This window comes from Dipodomys spectabilis, unplaced genomic scaffold (assembly GCF_019054845.1).
Source record: "Dipodomys spectabilis isolate Male_0828 unplaced genomic scaffold, ASM1905484v1 ptg000096l, whole genome shotgun sequence".
NCBI lineage: Eukaryota > Metazoa > Chordata > Mammalia > Rodentia > Heteromyidae > Dipodomys > Dipodomys spectabilis.
The window spans coordinates 16,061,587-16,076,383 of record NW_024870773.1 but is presented as its reverse complement, the minus strand read 5'-3'; the positions used below and the strand labels follow the sequence as shown (position 1 = coordinate 16,076,383).

The 14,797-nt window shown below is 40.6% G+C and overlaps 1 protein-coding gene across 1 annotated transcript; it reads right to left on the bottom strand.

Moving 5' to 3' along the window:
* Nucleotides 1-776: 776 nt before the first annotated feature.
* Nucleotides 777-14,580, bottom strand: Cdnf (cerebral dopamine neurotrophic factor). Its single transcript, XM_042686210.1, has 4 exons — nt 14,396-14,580; nt 8,139-8,266; nt 5,275-5,416; nt 777-1,578 (listed from the first exon to the last, which is right to left on the bottom strand). The coding sequence occupies exons 1-4, from the start codon at nt 14,508-14,510 to the stop codon at nt 1,400-1,402; spliced, it is 564 nt and encodes a 187-aa protein (XP_042542144.1). The 5' UTR covers nt 14,511-14,580; the 3' UTR covers nt 777-1,399.
* Nucleotides 14,581-14,797: the final 217 nt, after the last annotated feature.

The following is a 14,797-nucleotide window of genomic DNA, read 5'->3' as shown; positions in this document are numbered from 1 at the left end:
GGGTTTGAACTCAGCACTTCAAGACGCTATATCATGAATGCCCTTCTTTGTTCTGGTTATTTCTCAGATAGATAGGGTCTTACTTTTTGTCTGAGCCAGCCAGGACTGTCATCCTCCTATTAATATCTTCCCCATGTAGCTGAGGTGTCAGGTACCTATCACCACATCAGCTTTTTCTGTTGAGATGGGGTAATACAAACTTTTTGGTCAGGCTAGCTTTGAACAAGTATCCTATCTCCCCACGTTCCTAAAATTACAGGCTCAAGCTACTATGCCTGGGTTAAATATGAATCTTTAAACAAAGAAGATATTTTGACTCAACTAATTTTCAGTAATTTCCAGTCATTTTCACAGCAGTTTTCAGATATAACTTATATACAATCAGAAGTCCAGGTCTTACTAGATGAGTGTGCTTGTCACATTCATTAGCACCCCAATCTAGATATAAGCCACACTATCATCCGGAAAGTTCCAAGAAAATATAGCTCTTGAGTGCCTCCATCCATGAGGCTTCCTACTTCTCTATGGCCAGAAAGTGGAGAAGCATATGCAATGTCCTGAGTTCCATCCCCACCACCACACACCCACATAAAAGATAAAAAGTATAAAGCAGGAGGAGGCTACAATGCTTGATAAGAAATGTACTCATTATCTTGCCCATGCAATTGTAACTCCTCTGTATAGTATTTTCACAATTAAAAAAAAAGTGTAAAGCAATGATAGCACTGAAAAACCACAAATCTCCATGTTGTCTGCATGTTTTTGAGACATTTTAATCCTCTAACACTTGCCAATGCAAGTATGGTTACAAACACTGGCTAGCCTTGAATGGGTGCTTGATCTGGTTTCTCTAAGTAGATTCAAGCAGGTTTTCTTGAGGAGGAAAACAGTAACTTCCATTGACCCTGCCCTACTATTCTGAGAGCAAAGAAACCCAGAATAGATCTTTTTACAGTCAAAAAAGAAAAAGGAAAGAATAAGTTGATTATGTTAGGTCATTATTAGGGTTAGAGTTGTATGTCAGACAAGCTGTTGTTTCTTTTCTCCTAGTTCAATGTATTTGATTTTAAACTCGTATACAAAAACACCCCATGTGGGCACACTCTTTGCTCTTAAAATCAGCTTATCTCATCAGTATTCAACAGTTCTGTTTTCCCAGTTTTAGAAGATCAGCAAGGAGCATCAGGTGAAAGGCACTTGCAGGCTTTGGCTCACTACAAACGTGAGATGCCAGTAAAATTCCCAAGTTTAGTCAGAGACAAAATTCTGAGGTAATACTTATAAAGACAAAAAGGTCTGACACCCAACACAATGCAGTTCCAGGATACCCTGGAACTGGTCCACAGGCTTGAGCATCATTTTCTCCCTAATTTAAGCCACAGTGTGCTGGTGTCCATGGTTAGAGCTCTGTTTGGGGATACGCCACTTGGTATTTGGGGGCCAGTTCTTTGATGAGATTCACGTAGTCAGCTTTTTCTGCACAGGCCCTGCACTCTTCACCCCAGCCATGCAGAATCCGCTTCAGCTCTGCTACTCTCATCTTCCACAGATCCACAGACGCCAAGTCCAAAGTCTTTTCTAAGTGCCAAAAAAATAAAAGCACTGTTACAATAACAACACAAAACAAAACCAAGAAACCTTGTGAAACACTTAAAAAGGCACATGGTGCTGACTCCCATAAAAATCCAATATGGAAACAGTTCGAGCTTTCATAGGATCCGAGGCAAGGAAAACGTACCCCCTATCTGTGGGTTCTATATTCTCAAAGGCAACCAGCCATGGACCAAATCATGGAGTCTGAATTGAACATGATTCGTCTTGTTATTGTCATTATTGCCTAGACAACACAGTATAATAACTACTTGCATTACATGTTGGATGAGTTGTGTTTTTTTTTTTTTGGCGGTGTGGGGCCTGAACTCTGGGCCTGGGCACTGTCCCTCAGCTCTTCAGCTCAAGGCTAGCGCTCTACCTCTTGAGCCACAGCGCCACTTCCGGCTTTTTCTGTTTATGTGGTGCTGAGGAATCGAACTCAGGGCCTCATGCATGCAAGGCAAGCACTCTACCACTGAGCCAACCTCCCAGCCCTGGATGAGGTATTTTAAGTAGTCTGGAGATGACTTAAAGGATCTGGTAGGATGTGTGTAAGTTCTATACAAATAAAATGCCATTTTGCCTAGCGAGTTGGTTGAGTGTCTGGAACTTTGGGATCTGCAGGAGGTCCTGGGACCAAATTCTCTCCCTTCCAGTATGCCAAGGAAAACTGTATAGAGTTATGATGATGATTTGGGTTTCTCTCTTAAGAGAGTACCTTGCTTCAAAACAAGGGCCTTCAGGGCTCTCATATTAGAGCCCCTAAACAAATAGCACTGTATCCTAACTACTGCTCCTAAGGTTGAAAAGACAGTAATTCATTAGAAACAGTATTTTTAGGATGACCTCCCTAGTGACTAACTGAAAGCCATAGGTCATAATTAGCCATCAGGTAATTCTTTATTTTTTTATATATAAATTTTATCTTATGTGTGGTTTGGGAGAGACAGGGGAGAATATTGGAAGGGATGATACTGATCAAGATGCATTGTACTCATAAACTAACATGTTAGATGGAAATTTTTGTAAAACTACTCAAAGCTAATAATAATAATATTGATCCTCATTAAGACAGATGAGCTCAGTAGTCTTCTGTAAAAATGGGAGGAAAAGCTAGTAGCTCACGCCTGTAATTCTAGCTGCTTAGGAGACTGAGATCTGAAGATCACAGTTCCAAGCCAGTCCAGGCAGGAAAGTGCCTGAGACTTTTATCTCGAAGTAAGCACCAGAAAAAGCTGGAAATCGAGCTGTGGGCTCAAGTGGTAGAGCATCAGACTTGAGCAAAAAAAGCTGAAGGATAGCACTCAGGCCCTGAGCTCAGGCCCAAAACCAGTACACAAAAAAAAAGAAGAGGAAAGCCAAGCCTATGAATAAAATCAGGAACATGGTCACCAATCTTCAATTGTGTGGGATTGCTGGGTGAACTCTCCTAATGTCCCATCTGACAGGGACTCCTGAGTTATCCCAGCTTTGATGTTGCGGCCCTTTGTGGAATACCTGCTTCTTAATGCCAGTGATTCAGTTCCAGCCAACCTGACCCCAAATCCCTGCCTTAATACTTGTCACCAACATCCACCTGCCTAGCAAGAACACTCTTTCTCTGCTTACACATTATCTGCAGAGAATATCAAGAATCAGCTATTTCTCTATTGCTACATCCTAAAACAGGAAATCAAAAAGTAAGCTTATCTACAATATGATCATTACTTCTCTAGCAGAAAGATGTGATTTTCCTCCTTTGAAGAATTCTCCTTTGCCCCGCTTTCATTACCAAGTCTACCTGTAACCATGTGTCCCATACAATGTTCAAGTTCACTTCGTAAGCCATTAGTGCCAGCCAGGACTTTTCTGGCTGGACCTCCATTTAAAAGTGCTGCCCTTTTTATTTTCCTTTGCAAAGCAGAACACAACATTTTAAAACATTAAAAATTGAATCATTAAGTGAGTTGTCAAAAAAAAATTCCAGTAAGTGTGCTCTAATTTAAAAGCTAAATTTGGAAGATTTTTTTAACTTGGAGGGCCAATGAAATGAAACTCTGTGTTCTAGAGAATTCTTACATTTTTATAAGGATCTTGAGAACTGAGTGAGAAAACTAATCTTTGGGTTCAATGTCTTCCTCCTCATTGGAATATTAACCAATGCCACTCTTACCTTGCATGTGAATTTGGGGGTTAATTTTACAGCCTATCTTTCAAAACAGGAAATTTTATACTAAAAAATCAACATCCCCAGCATATAGGCCTTGTTCAATCTTCTGCCAACAGTAAGCCAAGATGCATTTAAAACTATTGATCTAGTCGAGAAAAGTAGTTGAAGAGGAAAAATACTTTCTTGAAAATACCAGCAGTTTCCTTGATTTTTTTTTTCTAGCAAATGTAGTTTCACAATTAAACTTTAAAAAGACAGCACCCCTATGATATCCTAAAACTACAAGAAAATGGTCACAAAAAAAATACGTTCATGGCTCCCCAAGGGCCTCTAGTGGCCAGTGTTGTCACAAAAAATATGAGTAAGTATTCATTTTTCTCAATAATATCTGCTTCCTTTGACCCTTCTTTCAGAAGCCTGGTAAGATCCTGTTTATACATTGATTTTCAAATAAAGTTATCAAATAAAAGAACCAACACAGGTGTGTCACTTTTGTAAATACTGTTTCTATAGATGTGGAGTCGGTGATTCCTGCTTCTACTTCATTTCTTTGACGCCAATAAAAAGAGACTCTTACCCATAATAACCACCCTGGGTGTTAGGGCCTGGCGTGGCATATGTGGAGAAATAGGTTGTCTTTAGTAACTTAAACCTATTTCAGGTTTGCCACGTGTAATACGATGTCTACATATATCACACAGCCACGTTGGGAAATATGACTGACTAAGGAAGTCAGGATTGGCTGGATGTTCATTACTTGGGTAGTTTATAGTAGTATGCTGGGTATGTAACATAAAACAATGACTTAAGCAAAAGAAGCAAGTCTCTGTTGATGGAAGTTCCATTGTTGGGACACTGAGGGGAAAAAAAAAACCTAGCCTTTTATCATATCTGTTCTATCTACTCAGAGGACTGGCCCAGATACAAATTCTCAGTGTAAGAATAGATCAATGTGGACTTTATAAGGCCAAGGATGATGTTTTAAATAGGGCATCTCTTGCCTTGCTATTTATTTTAGGTACCTTTGACAAGCTGTTTTATCAGACAAAACCTTATTTGATATGACTAACCTATTTCCTAAAATTTATAGCAGGCAGAATGTTAACTAGACCTAGGAAGGAAAATAGCAGTCATATTTATAACCTCCAAGTCCTACTAACCTCTTTGAATAGATGCCACTTTTTTTCATAGGTTACCAGGAGCTAAGTCATCATTGGTGGAGGCTCTTTTTATATTCTGGAAATTTCCTGGGCATATATGGCTGATGTTGCCTTGGTGAATTAGCTTAAACTTCGCTGTCTAAGTTGGCAGTTTAACCTACTGTTGATTATGCATTAGGTTGTTTATTATTAGGCTGTTTATTTCCCCTCCTTAAAAAAAACTCAAGTGGCACTAGGTACAGAAGCCATTCCCAGAGTGGAAGAGAATTCCTTTCCTTCTAACCCTGACCTTCTAGATAACACGGCGGCATGTTTTGAAGTGTGACAATACGTTAGATGTATTGGAAAAAAAGATCCTTGGCTCTGTTATACCATATTTCAGCTCACAGATCTGGCTGTCCATCTTCTTCAGCTTCTCACAAATTTTCCCTGCCGGCATGTGCACACTCATGGGACGTGTGACTTCACTTAGGATCTTGGTGGCTGCATCCTTTGTGGCCCCTAGATAATAACACTGAGGGAGAATGAAGAGAATTTAGTGTCCTGGGCAATGAAAAAAAAAGTATGAAATGAACTGGCTGCTGGTGGCTCAGGCCTGTAATTCCAGCTACTCAGGAGGCTGAGATGTAAGGATTGAAGTTCAAAGCCAGCCTGGGTAAGAAAGTCCGTGAGATTCCAACTAACTAGCAAAAGTCACTGGTAGAGTGCCAGCCTTGAGTGTAAAAACCAAACGAAAGTGAGAGAGAGAGAGAAGAAAATAAAGAAAGAAGGAAGGGAGGGAAGGAGGAAGGAAGGAAGATAAATATAGATAAATAATTGGAGAAAAGGGAGAAGAGAGGTTAGCCTAGTTTTCATGGTCCAGTTACTTAATTTTAAACCCTACTGATTAAGACAGCAGAAGTCAATGAGTCTATCCTCATATCTATTCTAATTAGAAGTTCCCTACACATAGTTCACAGAAGAGTGAGAAGAGCTCACACTTAGGAAGCGTTTTCTCTGTGGCCAGGTTGCTCCTATTGCTTGGAAAGCCTTAGCTGACGTATTTATCACAGCAGTTCTGTGAAGCAAATGATCCACAAGTTGTAATCCAGATGACTAAAGGTCACCCAGCCAGCAAGGAGAAGAGGCAGAATGATAAAAATCTTAAAGTTTTGGCTCTCTGATGGACCTTTTCCATCATGCAATATTGCCTTTCAAGCTGCCTGACTTCTGCATTTTACATATGAAAATATCAAACACCTTAACTCAAGATAAATTACAAGTGTTTTGCCACGTGTCAGTGGGAAACAGTCAATAATGCAAATTTAACTGCCAAATTCAACATGACCATTTTGGTCCTGTTACATTGCACATAGCAAACTTTTAGCCTGGGGAAGAAGAGGAGGAATGGGAGAGGGAGTCTGAAATGTCTTTAGCAATATAAAACACTTTGTTAAAGCAAAGCATCTTTTTTTTCTGGTCCTGGGGCTTGAACTCTGGGCCTGGGCTCTGTCCCTGAGTTGCTTTTGCTCAAGGCTATTTCTCTACCACTTGAGTCATAGCACCACTTCCTGCTTTTTCTGGGTAGTTTATTGGAGATAAGAGTCTCACAGACTTCCCTGCCTAGGCTAGCTCCTGAGTAGCTAGGATTCCTGGCATGAACCACCAATGCCTGGCTCCAAACCATCTTTTAAGCTAGGGAAACACCATCTAAATGTCATTACAAGAAAATACAAGCAAATCACTGTAGCTCATGGCTGTAATATTACTCAGGAATCTGAGATGAGGGATATTAAGATTCTGGTCCAGCTCAGGCACAAAAGTTCAGACGACTTTGTCTTAATGGAAGAAACTAGGTGCGATTCTGTGTGCTGTCATGGCAGCTACAGCAGGAAGCATAAAATAAGAGGATCACAGTCCATACACATACCTGGGCAAAACATGAAACCCTATCTCAAAATAATAACCTGTGTAAAACAAACTAGAAGAGGGGCTCAAGTAAAAGAGCATCTGCCTAGCAAGCATGAGATGCTAAATTCAAACCGCAGTTACCCCCCCCCCCCCCCACACTCTCTCTCTCTCTCTCTCTCTCTCTCTCTCTCTCTCTCTCTATATATATATATATATATATATATATATATATATGAAACTTAACATGAAATATATAATTTATGTATGTTGGGGCTGGGAAGGTGGCTCAGTGGTAGAGCACTTGCCTTGCATGCATAAGGCCCTGAGTTCGATTCCTCTGCACCACATAAGCAAAAAAGAAAAAACCCGGAAATATATAATTTATGTATACTTCATAAATCTATAATATATGAACTATATATTATAAGTGATAATAAAGTGTTTTGATAACTGACTAATTGTCTTGGTAAGAAATGAAACATCTACCCACTTTTAATTCAAGACAGTAAATTCTTATTACCAATTCAGTATTACAGTCTCACATTTAATTGGTTGTTTACTCAGGAAGCAAAATGAAAATGAATTATGAAAGTATAACAACTATATTTCCCTGGATGACTGACTTCTTATTGTCTTCCAGAATTGTGCTTGAGCCAGTGACACATGCCTGTAATCCTAGGTATTACTTGGGAGGCTGAGAATAAGAAGACTATGGTTCCAAGATGGCAGAAAAGTCCATGGGACTCCACGTTGAAGAAGTGACACTGAATGTGATGATACTTGCCTCTCATCCCAGAAGCAATGAGGAACATAAAATAAACAAATATCAGGTTATTAGCCTGTTCAGGCTGAAAGCAAGACCCTATTGCAAAAATAACAGGGCCACACATGTGGCTGAAGTGGTACAGTGCCTGCCCAACAAGCATAAGTCACTGAGTTCAAAACCCCATACTGCAACATAGAAAAGAAAAAGATAAGAAACACACATAAGGGCTGGGAAGGTGGCTCAGTGGTAGAGCACTTGCCTTGCATGCATGAGGCCCTGGGTTTGATTCCTCAGCACCACATAAGCAAAAAGAAAAAAGCCGGAAGTGGCGCTGTGGCTCAAGTAGTAGAGCTCTAGCCTTGAGGCTGAAGAGCTGAGGGACAGCGCCCAGGCCCAGAGTTCAGACCCCACAACTGGGCCCCCCCCCCCCAAAACACACACACACACACACACACACACACACACACACACATAAAGCAAGCACATAAGTAGGAGGGTGTCAAGTACACAGTAAGACATTAAATTATTAGTGGTTTTCTCTAAACACACAGGAAAAATAAATTATAGAATTGGACCATACCAGACGATTTTCTTTTCCTTTGGCATCCAAGCAAAAGCTGATCAATTCTTTTTCTATGGTGTCCGGTGTAAAGTTAATGTCACTGATAATTAAGGAGTTGTAGAACCGGTTTAAGAATTCTTTACATACTAGAAGGAATAAAGAAATACATTTGCAGGTATAACCCTCTATCCACCTCTGTATATAACCCAAAGAGCAAGTTTTTAAAAAATAGGTAGGTTTTAATCATTGAGACAATAGACTCAAATGCTATGATCTGGAGCCTGTTACTAAAGCCATGGACACTTTGCATGAGCTTATTGAGTCAATCAATCTTTGGAACCAAGCTCCACCTAAAAGGAGAGCTGTACTACAAACTCTACACATCATCCCAGCTATTGGATATAATAAATAGGAGGATCATAGTCCAGTTGGCCCAGGACAAAACACTAAATTCTATTGGAAAAATAAGTAAAAAGGATGGGGTGGGGAGGAATTGGGTCAAATAGTAGAATACCAGCTTAGCAAGTGTGAAGTTTGGAGCCCAAAACCTGGTACCACAAAAAGATGTTGCAAAGAATATGAACAGTGTAAAATTTATATAGATTCAAGGTCACAAAACAGATCCTTTATATCCTAATAGTACAAGTTCTTTTAAAAAAATGTAAAAGGGCCAGGTGCCAGTGGCTCATGCCTATAATCCTAGCTACTCAGGAGGCTAAGATCTGAGCATCAACGTTCAAAGCCAGCCTGGACAGGAAAGTCCATGAGACTCTTATCTCGAATTCATCACCAAAAAGCTAAAAGTGAAGCTGTCGCTAAAGTAGTAGAATTCTACTCTTATGTACAAATGCTCAGGGACGATGTTCAGGCCCTGAGTTGAAACCCCAGGACCCCCCCCCACACACACACACACACAATTCATGAGAAGTACACATTTAACTTTTGGTTTGTTACTTCCTCTGAAAATATTAGTTGGGTCAAGGAAAAAGAATTAGCTACACCTAGAGTTGGGAAGGTGGCTCAGTGGTAGAGCGCTTGCCTTGCATGCAGCCCTGGGTTTGATTCCTCAGACCACATAAGCAAAAAGAAAAAAGCCGGAAGTGGCGCTGTGGCTCAAGTGGTAGAGCGCTAGCCTTGAGCTGAAGATCTGACGGACAGCGCCCAGGCCCAGAGTTCAGGCCCCACGACCGGACTCAAAAAAAAAAAGTTATTACCTACACCTAATATTTTATTTTTTGAAGACAGAGGTACTGATAACAGATAGACAACAATATTAACATTCAATCTAGAGGATAGGTATATATTACTTAATTTTTTCTGTTTGAAATACTTCCTAGTTTATTGTTTAAAAAGAACGCATCATATCTTTATTATAAAAACTTCCAATATGCTTCATAAAATATTTGCTAATATTAATAAATGGAATTGAAAGTTTTTAAGTGAAATCATAGATTCATTAGAAAATTATTAGCCAGGACCTGAAAGGATAAAACAATATTTTAAAATATAATAATGTCACCTTCAGGAGTAAAGTTCCAGTTTTGTCAGGTGAATTATGACACAATGATTAAGCTCAGGTTCATGGAATTATTAAAATTGCCAGTTGGGGCCGGGCGCTGGTGGCTCACGCCTGTAATCCTAGCTACTCAGGAGGCTGAGATCTGAGGATCGTGGTTCAAAGCCAGCCCGGGCAGGAGAGACCGTGAGACTCTTATCTCCAATAAACCACCAGAAAACCGGAAGTGGCGCTGTAGCTCAAGTGGTAGAGCACTCGCCTTGAGCTAAAGAGCTGAGGGACAGCGCCCAGGCCCAGAGTTCAAGCCCCACGACCGACAAAAAAAAAAAAAAAAAATTGCCAGTTGGCTATGAACATTATTTTCAACAGTTCTATCCACACCTCCTAGAACAAAGGCTCACCCCTGTAATCCTAGCTACTCAAGAGGCTGAGATCTGAGGATCATGTTTCAAAAGCCAGCCTGGGCAGGAAAGTCTGTGGACTCTTATCTCCAATAAACCACCCAGAAAACCAGAAGTGCTTCTGTGGCTCAAGTGGTAGAGCTCTAGCCTTGAGCTGAAGGGCTGAGGGACAGCTCCCAGGCCCAGAGTTCAAGCTCTATGACTGACCAAAAAAAAAAAAAAAAAGCTATCCTATCATCTTCTCCAGTTTAATTTTCAGAGAAGGAAGGAAAAACAAAAAGAAGCCTCACTAAACCAATCTTGAAGGTAGTGGGTGGGACTCTATTAGAATGAGGTAGGGCTTTAAGAAGACTTAGAACCTCTTGAATCATTTGGACAACTCTTTGATCCAATTTTATTTGTAATGTTTCCCCAAACCACACTACTTATAATTACTGCTCTCTGATTCACTGTTCAACCCCTCAACACTCAGAGTCTAAAGCTTAGCTTTACTTTTTGTTGTTGCCTTGTGGTGCTAAGAAATGAACTCAAGGCCCTGTACAAGATTTATTAGGCAAGCACTCCACCAAGAGTGGCATTTTTACTCTGGGACTTTGAGCCTTCCCTTGTTGCTGTTAAAATTCATGTGAAGCTCAATCTAATAATTCTTTTGAAGGAATTTTCTCTTTTTTCCCCTCTGCTTTTAAGATGACCTTTCTCTTTTGATGTGTGATTTTCTTATGATGTGATAGTGGAATATTTTTAATACTCTGTTGAAATACACTGAATTTGTATATCTTCTCTTCTATCCTGAAAAGTCAATAAACAAGTTAGAACTCCTCTCTATTCTATTGTACCTTTTACCCTTCTTTCCTGTTTTTATCTTTTTATCTCTCAGTGATTCCTTCTTGATAATTACTTTATTCTTAATTCATTTTCTCATCTGTAGCTAAATGTTTTTAATCCCATCAATTTCATCCGTAGAGCTTTACTTGGTTCTTTTCCACATGAGTAGACGTTTTTTGTATCCTCTTGACATTTTTTCCCATATTTTCAGTTCTTTTCTATCTTGTTTTATTTGTGATCCTGGGAATTGAACCAAGAACTTCACTCATACTAGAACAAACGCTCTGCCTACTGAGCTATCCACTGGTCCCCATCCTTTATTTTTTTAGCAGAAAAAAAATCTTATTTTATCTCCAATGCCTAATAAGCATTTTGATACCTGAAACCTTTTTACATATGCTTCTTCTGTTTCTGGTCTCAGCTCGCCATCACTTACAGTGTTCTTTCCCATAGATCTGTGACGTTTCTCAGGGAAAGCTCCATGTAGGGAAAGTCAGGTACTACTAGCTGTCATTCACATGATCATGAGTGTACCCCGTGTGTTTATATCCACAGTGTGCTGTTAATAAACTATGATGCTTCCTAGGTTTGGTAGAATAAATGCAGTTTTGATTTGGGGATCATTTCAATTTATAATGGAGTTACCGGGATATAATTCAATTTTAAGGTGAAGACCGACTACCCCTTCCTCCCCCCACATCCTACTGGTTCTGAATCTCTGGAGAATCTTAATATTTTATCCAGTTGGAAACAATGAGAGCAGACAAATATACAGTCAAGCATCACTTAATAATAGGATACATCCTGGGACAGTATCATTAGGTATTCTCCTATGGAAACAACATAGAGGACACATATGCCAACTTAGATGGCTGAGCCTGCCTTTACCTAGGCTAGGTAAAGCTTACAGAGCCTAGGATCCTGTACAGCACACGACTGTTTTGAATGCTGTAGGCAAGGGGTAACATAACAGTATTTGTGTAAATGTGTCTAACCATAGAAAAGGCACTGTAAAGATACAGTATAAGAGACAAAAATAAAATGGTTCACCTATGTATAGTCCTGGCCATGAATAGAGCTGGCAGGACTAGAAGGTGCTCTGGGTGAGTGAGTGGATGGTAATCTGGGTTTCCAAAAACAGTCAGAAATCCAAATTTCAAAAAGCAGCTAATTAAATTTTTTTTAAAAAATGTTTTCAAAAGACTTTGTGAACTTAACAAAATGCATCAGCAGGTACAAAAAATAAATACAGGGTATTTATTTTTTTATTGTGAGAATACCATACAGAGGAGTTACAATTAAATGGGCAAGATAACAAGTACATTTCTTATCAAGCATTGTTGCCTCCTCGTTGTTTCCACTTCCCATCCCTTCCCATACTCCTCCCACCCCCCACCAAAGTTGTTAAGTTCGTTTTTCCACATAAGGACTTGTACATCTCATTGTTGCAATGGGTCCACCTGTATCCCTAGTCGAACAATTTGTTTTTTTCCCTTCCCCTCCACAAATTATACCAACATCAAATACAGTGAAAGTATGGGTTATACTGTGGGGAAGGGACATACAAAGCAACATAGAAATCATCTTATAAATATGATAGAAACAATTGCATGAAAGGAAAAAAATTTGAATACTTATCTTGGAGTTCATTCCCCTAACATCAACTTATCCAACCTTTTCTGCTTGACTCAGACATATACTAGTTATTGCAAATAAGGGAAACCATGGAACCTATGTTTCTTTGGGCCTGGCTTACTTCACTTAATATAATTTTTTCCAAGTCTTTCCATTTCCTAACAAATAGGGCAATGTCATTCTTTCTGATTCCATTGTGTATATATACCACATTTTCTTGATCCATTCATCTACTGAGGGGCATCTGGGTTGGTTCCATATCTTAGCTATGGTAAATAATGCTGCAATAAACATAGTTGTGCTGGTAGCTTTAATGTGGTCTTGTTTGTGATCATTTGGGTAAATGCCCAAAAGTGGGATTGCTGGGTCATAGGGGAGCTCTATGTGGAGTCTTTTGAGGAACCTCCATACTGCTTTCTAAAGTGGTTGAATAAGTTTACATTCCCACCAACAATGCAGTAAGGTTTCCTTCTGTCCACATCCCCTCCAGCATCTGTTGTTATTAGAGTTCTTGATTCTAGACATTCTAACTGGGGTGAGGTGGTATCTCAATGTTGTTTTGATTTGCATTTCTTTTTTGGGGGGGGGTCCGGTCGTGGGGCCTGAACTCTGGGCCTGGGCGCTGTCCCTCAGCTCTTCAGCTCAAGGCTAGCGCTACCACTTGAGCCACAGCGCCACTTCCGGCTTTTTTCTTTTTGCTTATGTGGTGCTGAGGAATCGAACCCAGGGCCTCATGCATGCAAGGCAAGCGCTCTACCACTGAGCCATCTTCCCAGCCCTTGCATTTCTTTTATGGCTAGAGAGGTTGAGCATTTCTTCATGTGTCTATTGGTATTTTAATCTTATAACATTAAGGTAAAATTAAGCAACTTATTTAAAAATCTCACAAGCAGTAATAGAGCTGTATCTCAGACCTAATTCTTGTTCCACATACCTCCTTCCACGGCCTCTTTGCCTAACAGTGAAATTTATACACAGGTTAGTAATTAATCCCAACAGCTGTAGTAAATTTTTGAAAGATACATAAGCTTAGAACACAAGTGATATTGTGAAGCAAAGTGATAGCTGAGAAAACAAATATCTTTCATCTCCAGCAAAGTTTGAAAATAATATCAGGCAGATATTTTAGATTTCTGGAGAAAAATTGAATGATTGCTTATAGAAGAAAGCTGGACTCCATGTATTAAGACTTTATTTAGTTAGAATACATCCTATTCCGTCGCTGTATTGAGACAGCTTACAGTTCAAGCTCAGAGGAATCCAGGAGGGCTAGCCAGAGCCAATTCCCTTCTTTCTGCTCTCATCTGTAAAGAATGCTGATTTGGGGTGGGGGTAAACTAAGGGTGAAGCCAGGTACAGCAGTCTCAAAGCTGGAGGGTTAGATGGGACTAGATTCAGAGGCTCTAACTACAAGTCTACTACAACTTAAAAACCGAACAATATAAGCCATTCTTTTCTATCTTGCTCTTCTCAAGTAGTTACAGCGCTTTGTAACGCAATTCTAACTAAGCAATGGTAGCTATGTCCTCTGATCACACATCCCCACTCATTGTCGAGTTTTGATTTCCCTGTGGGGACTCACAAACTAGTTTGAACTTGAAAAACGTCTTCTATGCCAAGAGAGCCAACAGAATTGGTTTGGTGCCAAGTTCACCCGAATCTAGCAGCGTTGGCACAAAATCAGATCTAAATTCCAATACGATGGCAATGTAATACTCAACAGGCAAATCAGGTTTGCCTCAAGGCGTCAAGGTTTACCTAGGCTTAGGAGAAGCGATCTGAAGTTAGGGCCAAGGCCCAGCATTTCTTGGATGAGATGTTATTTACAGCCGGGAGAAACCAAAGCCCCACGACAGCTGCGGTGCCACCGCCAAGCAAGCAGGTCACACACCGCTCACCTTCGCAGTCGGACCCCGGGCTCCTCCCGGTCTCCTGGCCCGGCACCAGCGCCAGGTTAAAGACCCAAAGCCCGGTGCAAAAGGCCACGATGGCAGCTGAGCTTGCACACCGCATGTTGAGCCAGAAGGTGCAAAACACCACCGCTCCCGGGGACGTCCACCACCACCAAGAGGTTGGGCTGGAAAAAAAAAAAAAAGATCTGACACTGCGTTGCTAGGACAAATGAGGCAACTCAAGCGAGAGTTCCCATTGGCTGTGACAAAAACCAGGGTAGCGAGGAGGAGGAGCAAGGAGCCTCTTCCGGTCCCCTTTCCGGACGGAGTGTGCGCACTACCGCTTGCGCGGGGCGGCGCACCACAGCTATTCGCTGACTGCTCGTGAGAAAAGGCGGGACCTTCGCT

Excerpts from the sequence above, each read along its gene's own strand:
- Cdnf (XM_042686210.1), bottom strand. The coding sequence starts at position 14,510 with ATGCGGTGTGCAAGCTCAGCTGCCATCGTGGCCTTTTGCACCGGGCTT. Across the intron at positions 8,267-14,395 it reads CCCGGGGTCCGACTGCGAAG|TATGTAAAGAATTCTTAAAC; the intron begins GTGAGCGGTGTG and ends TATTCCTTCTAG. Across the intron at positions 5,417-8,138 it reads AAGGAAAAGAAAATCGTCTG|TGTTATTATCTAGGGGCCAC; the intron begins GTATGGTCCAAT and ends ATTCTCCCTCAG.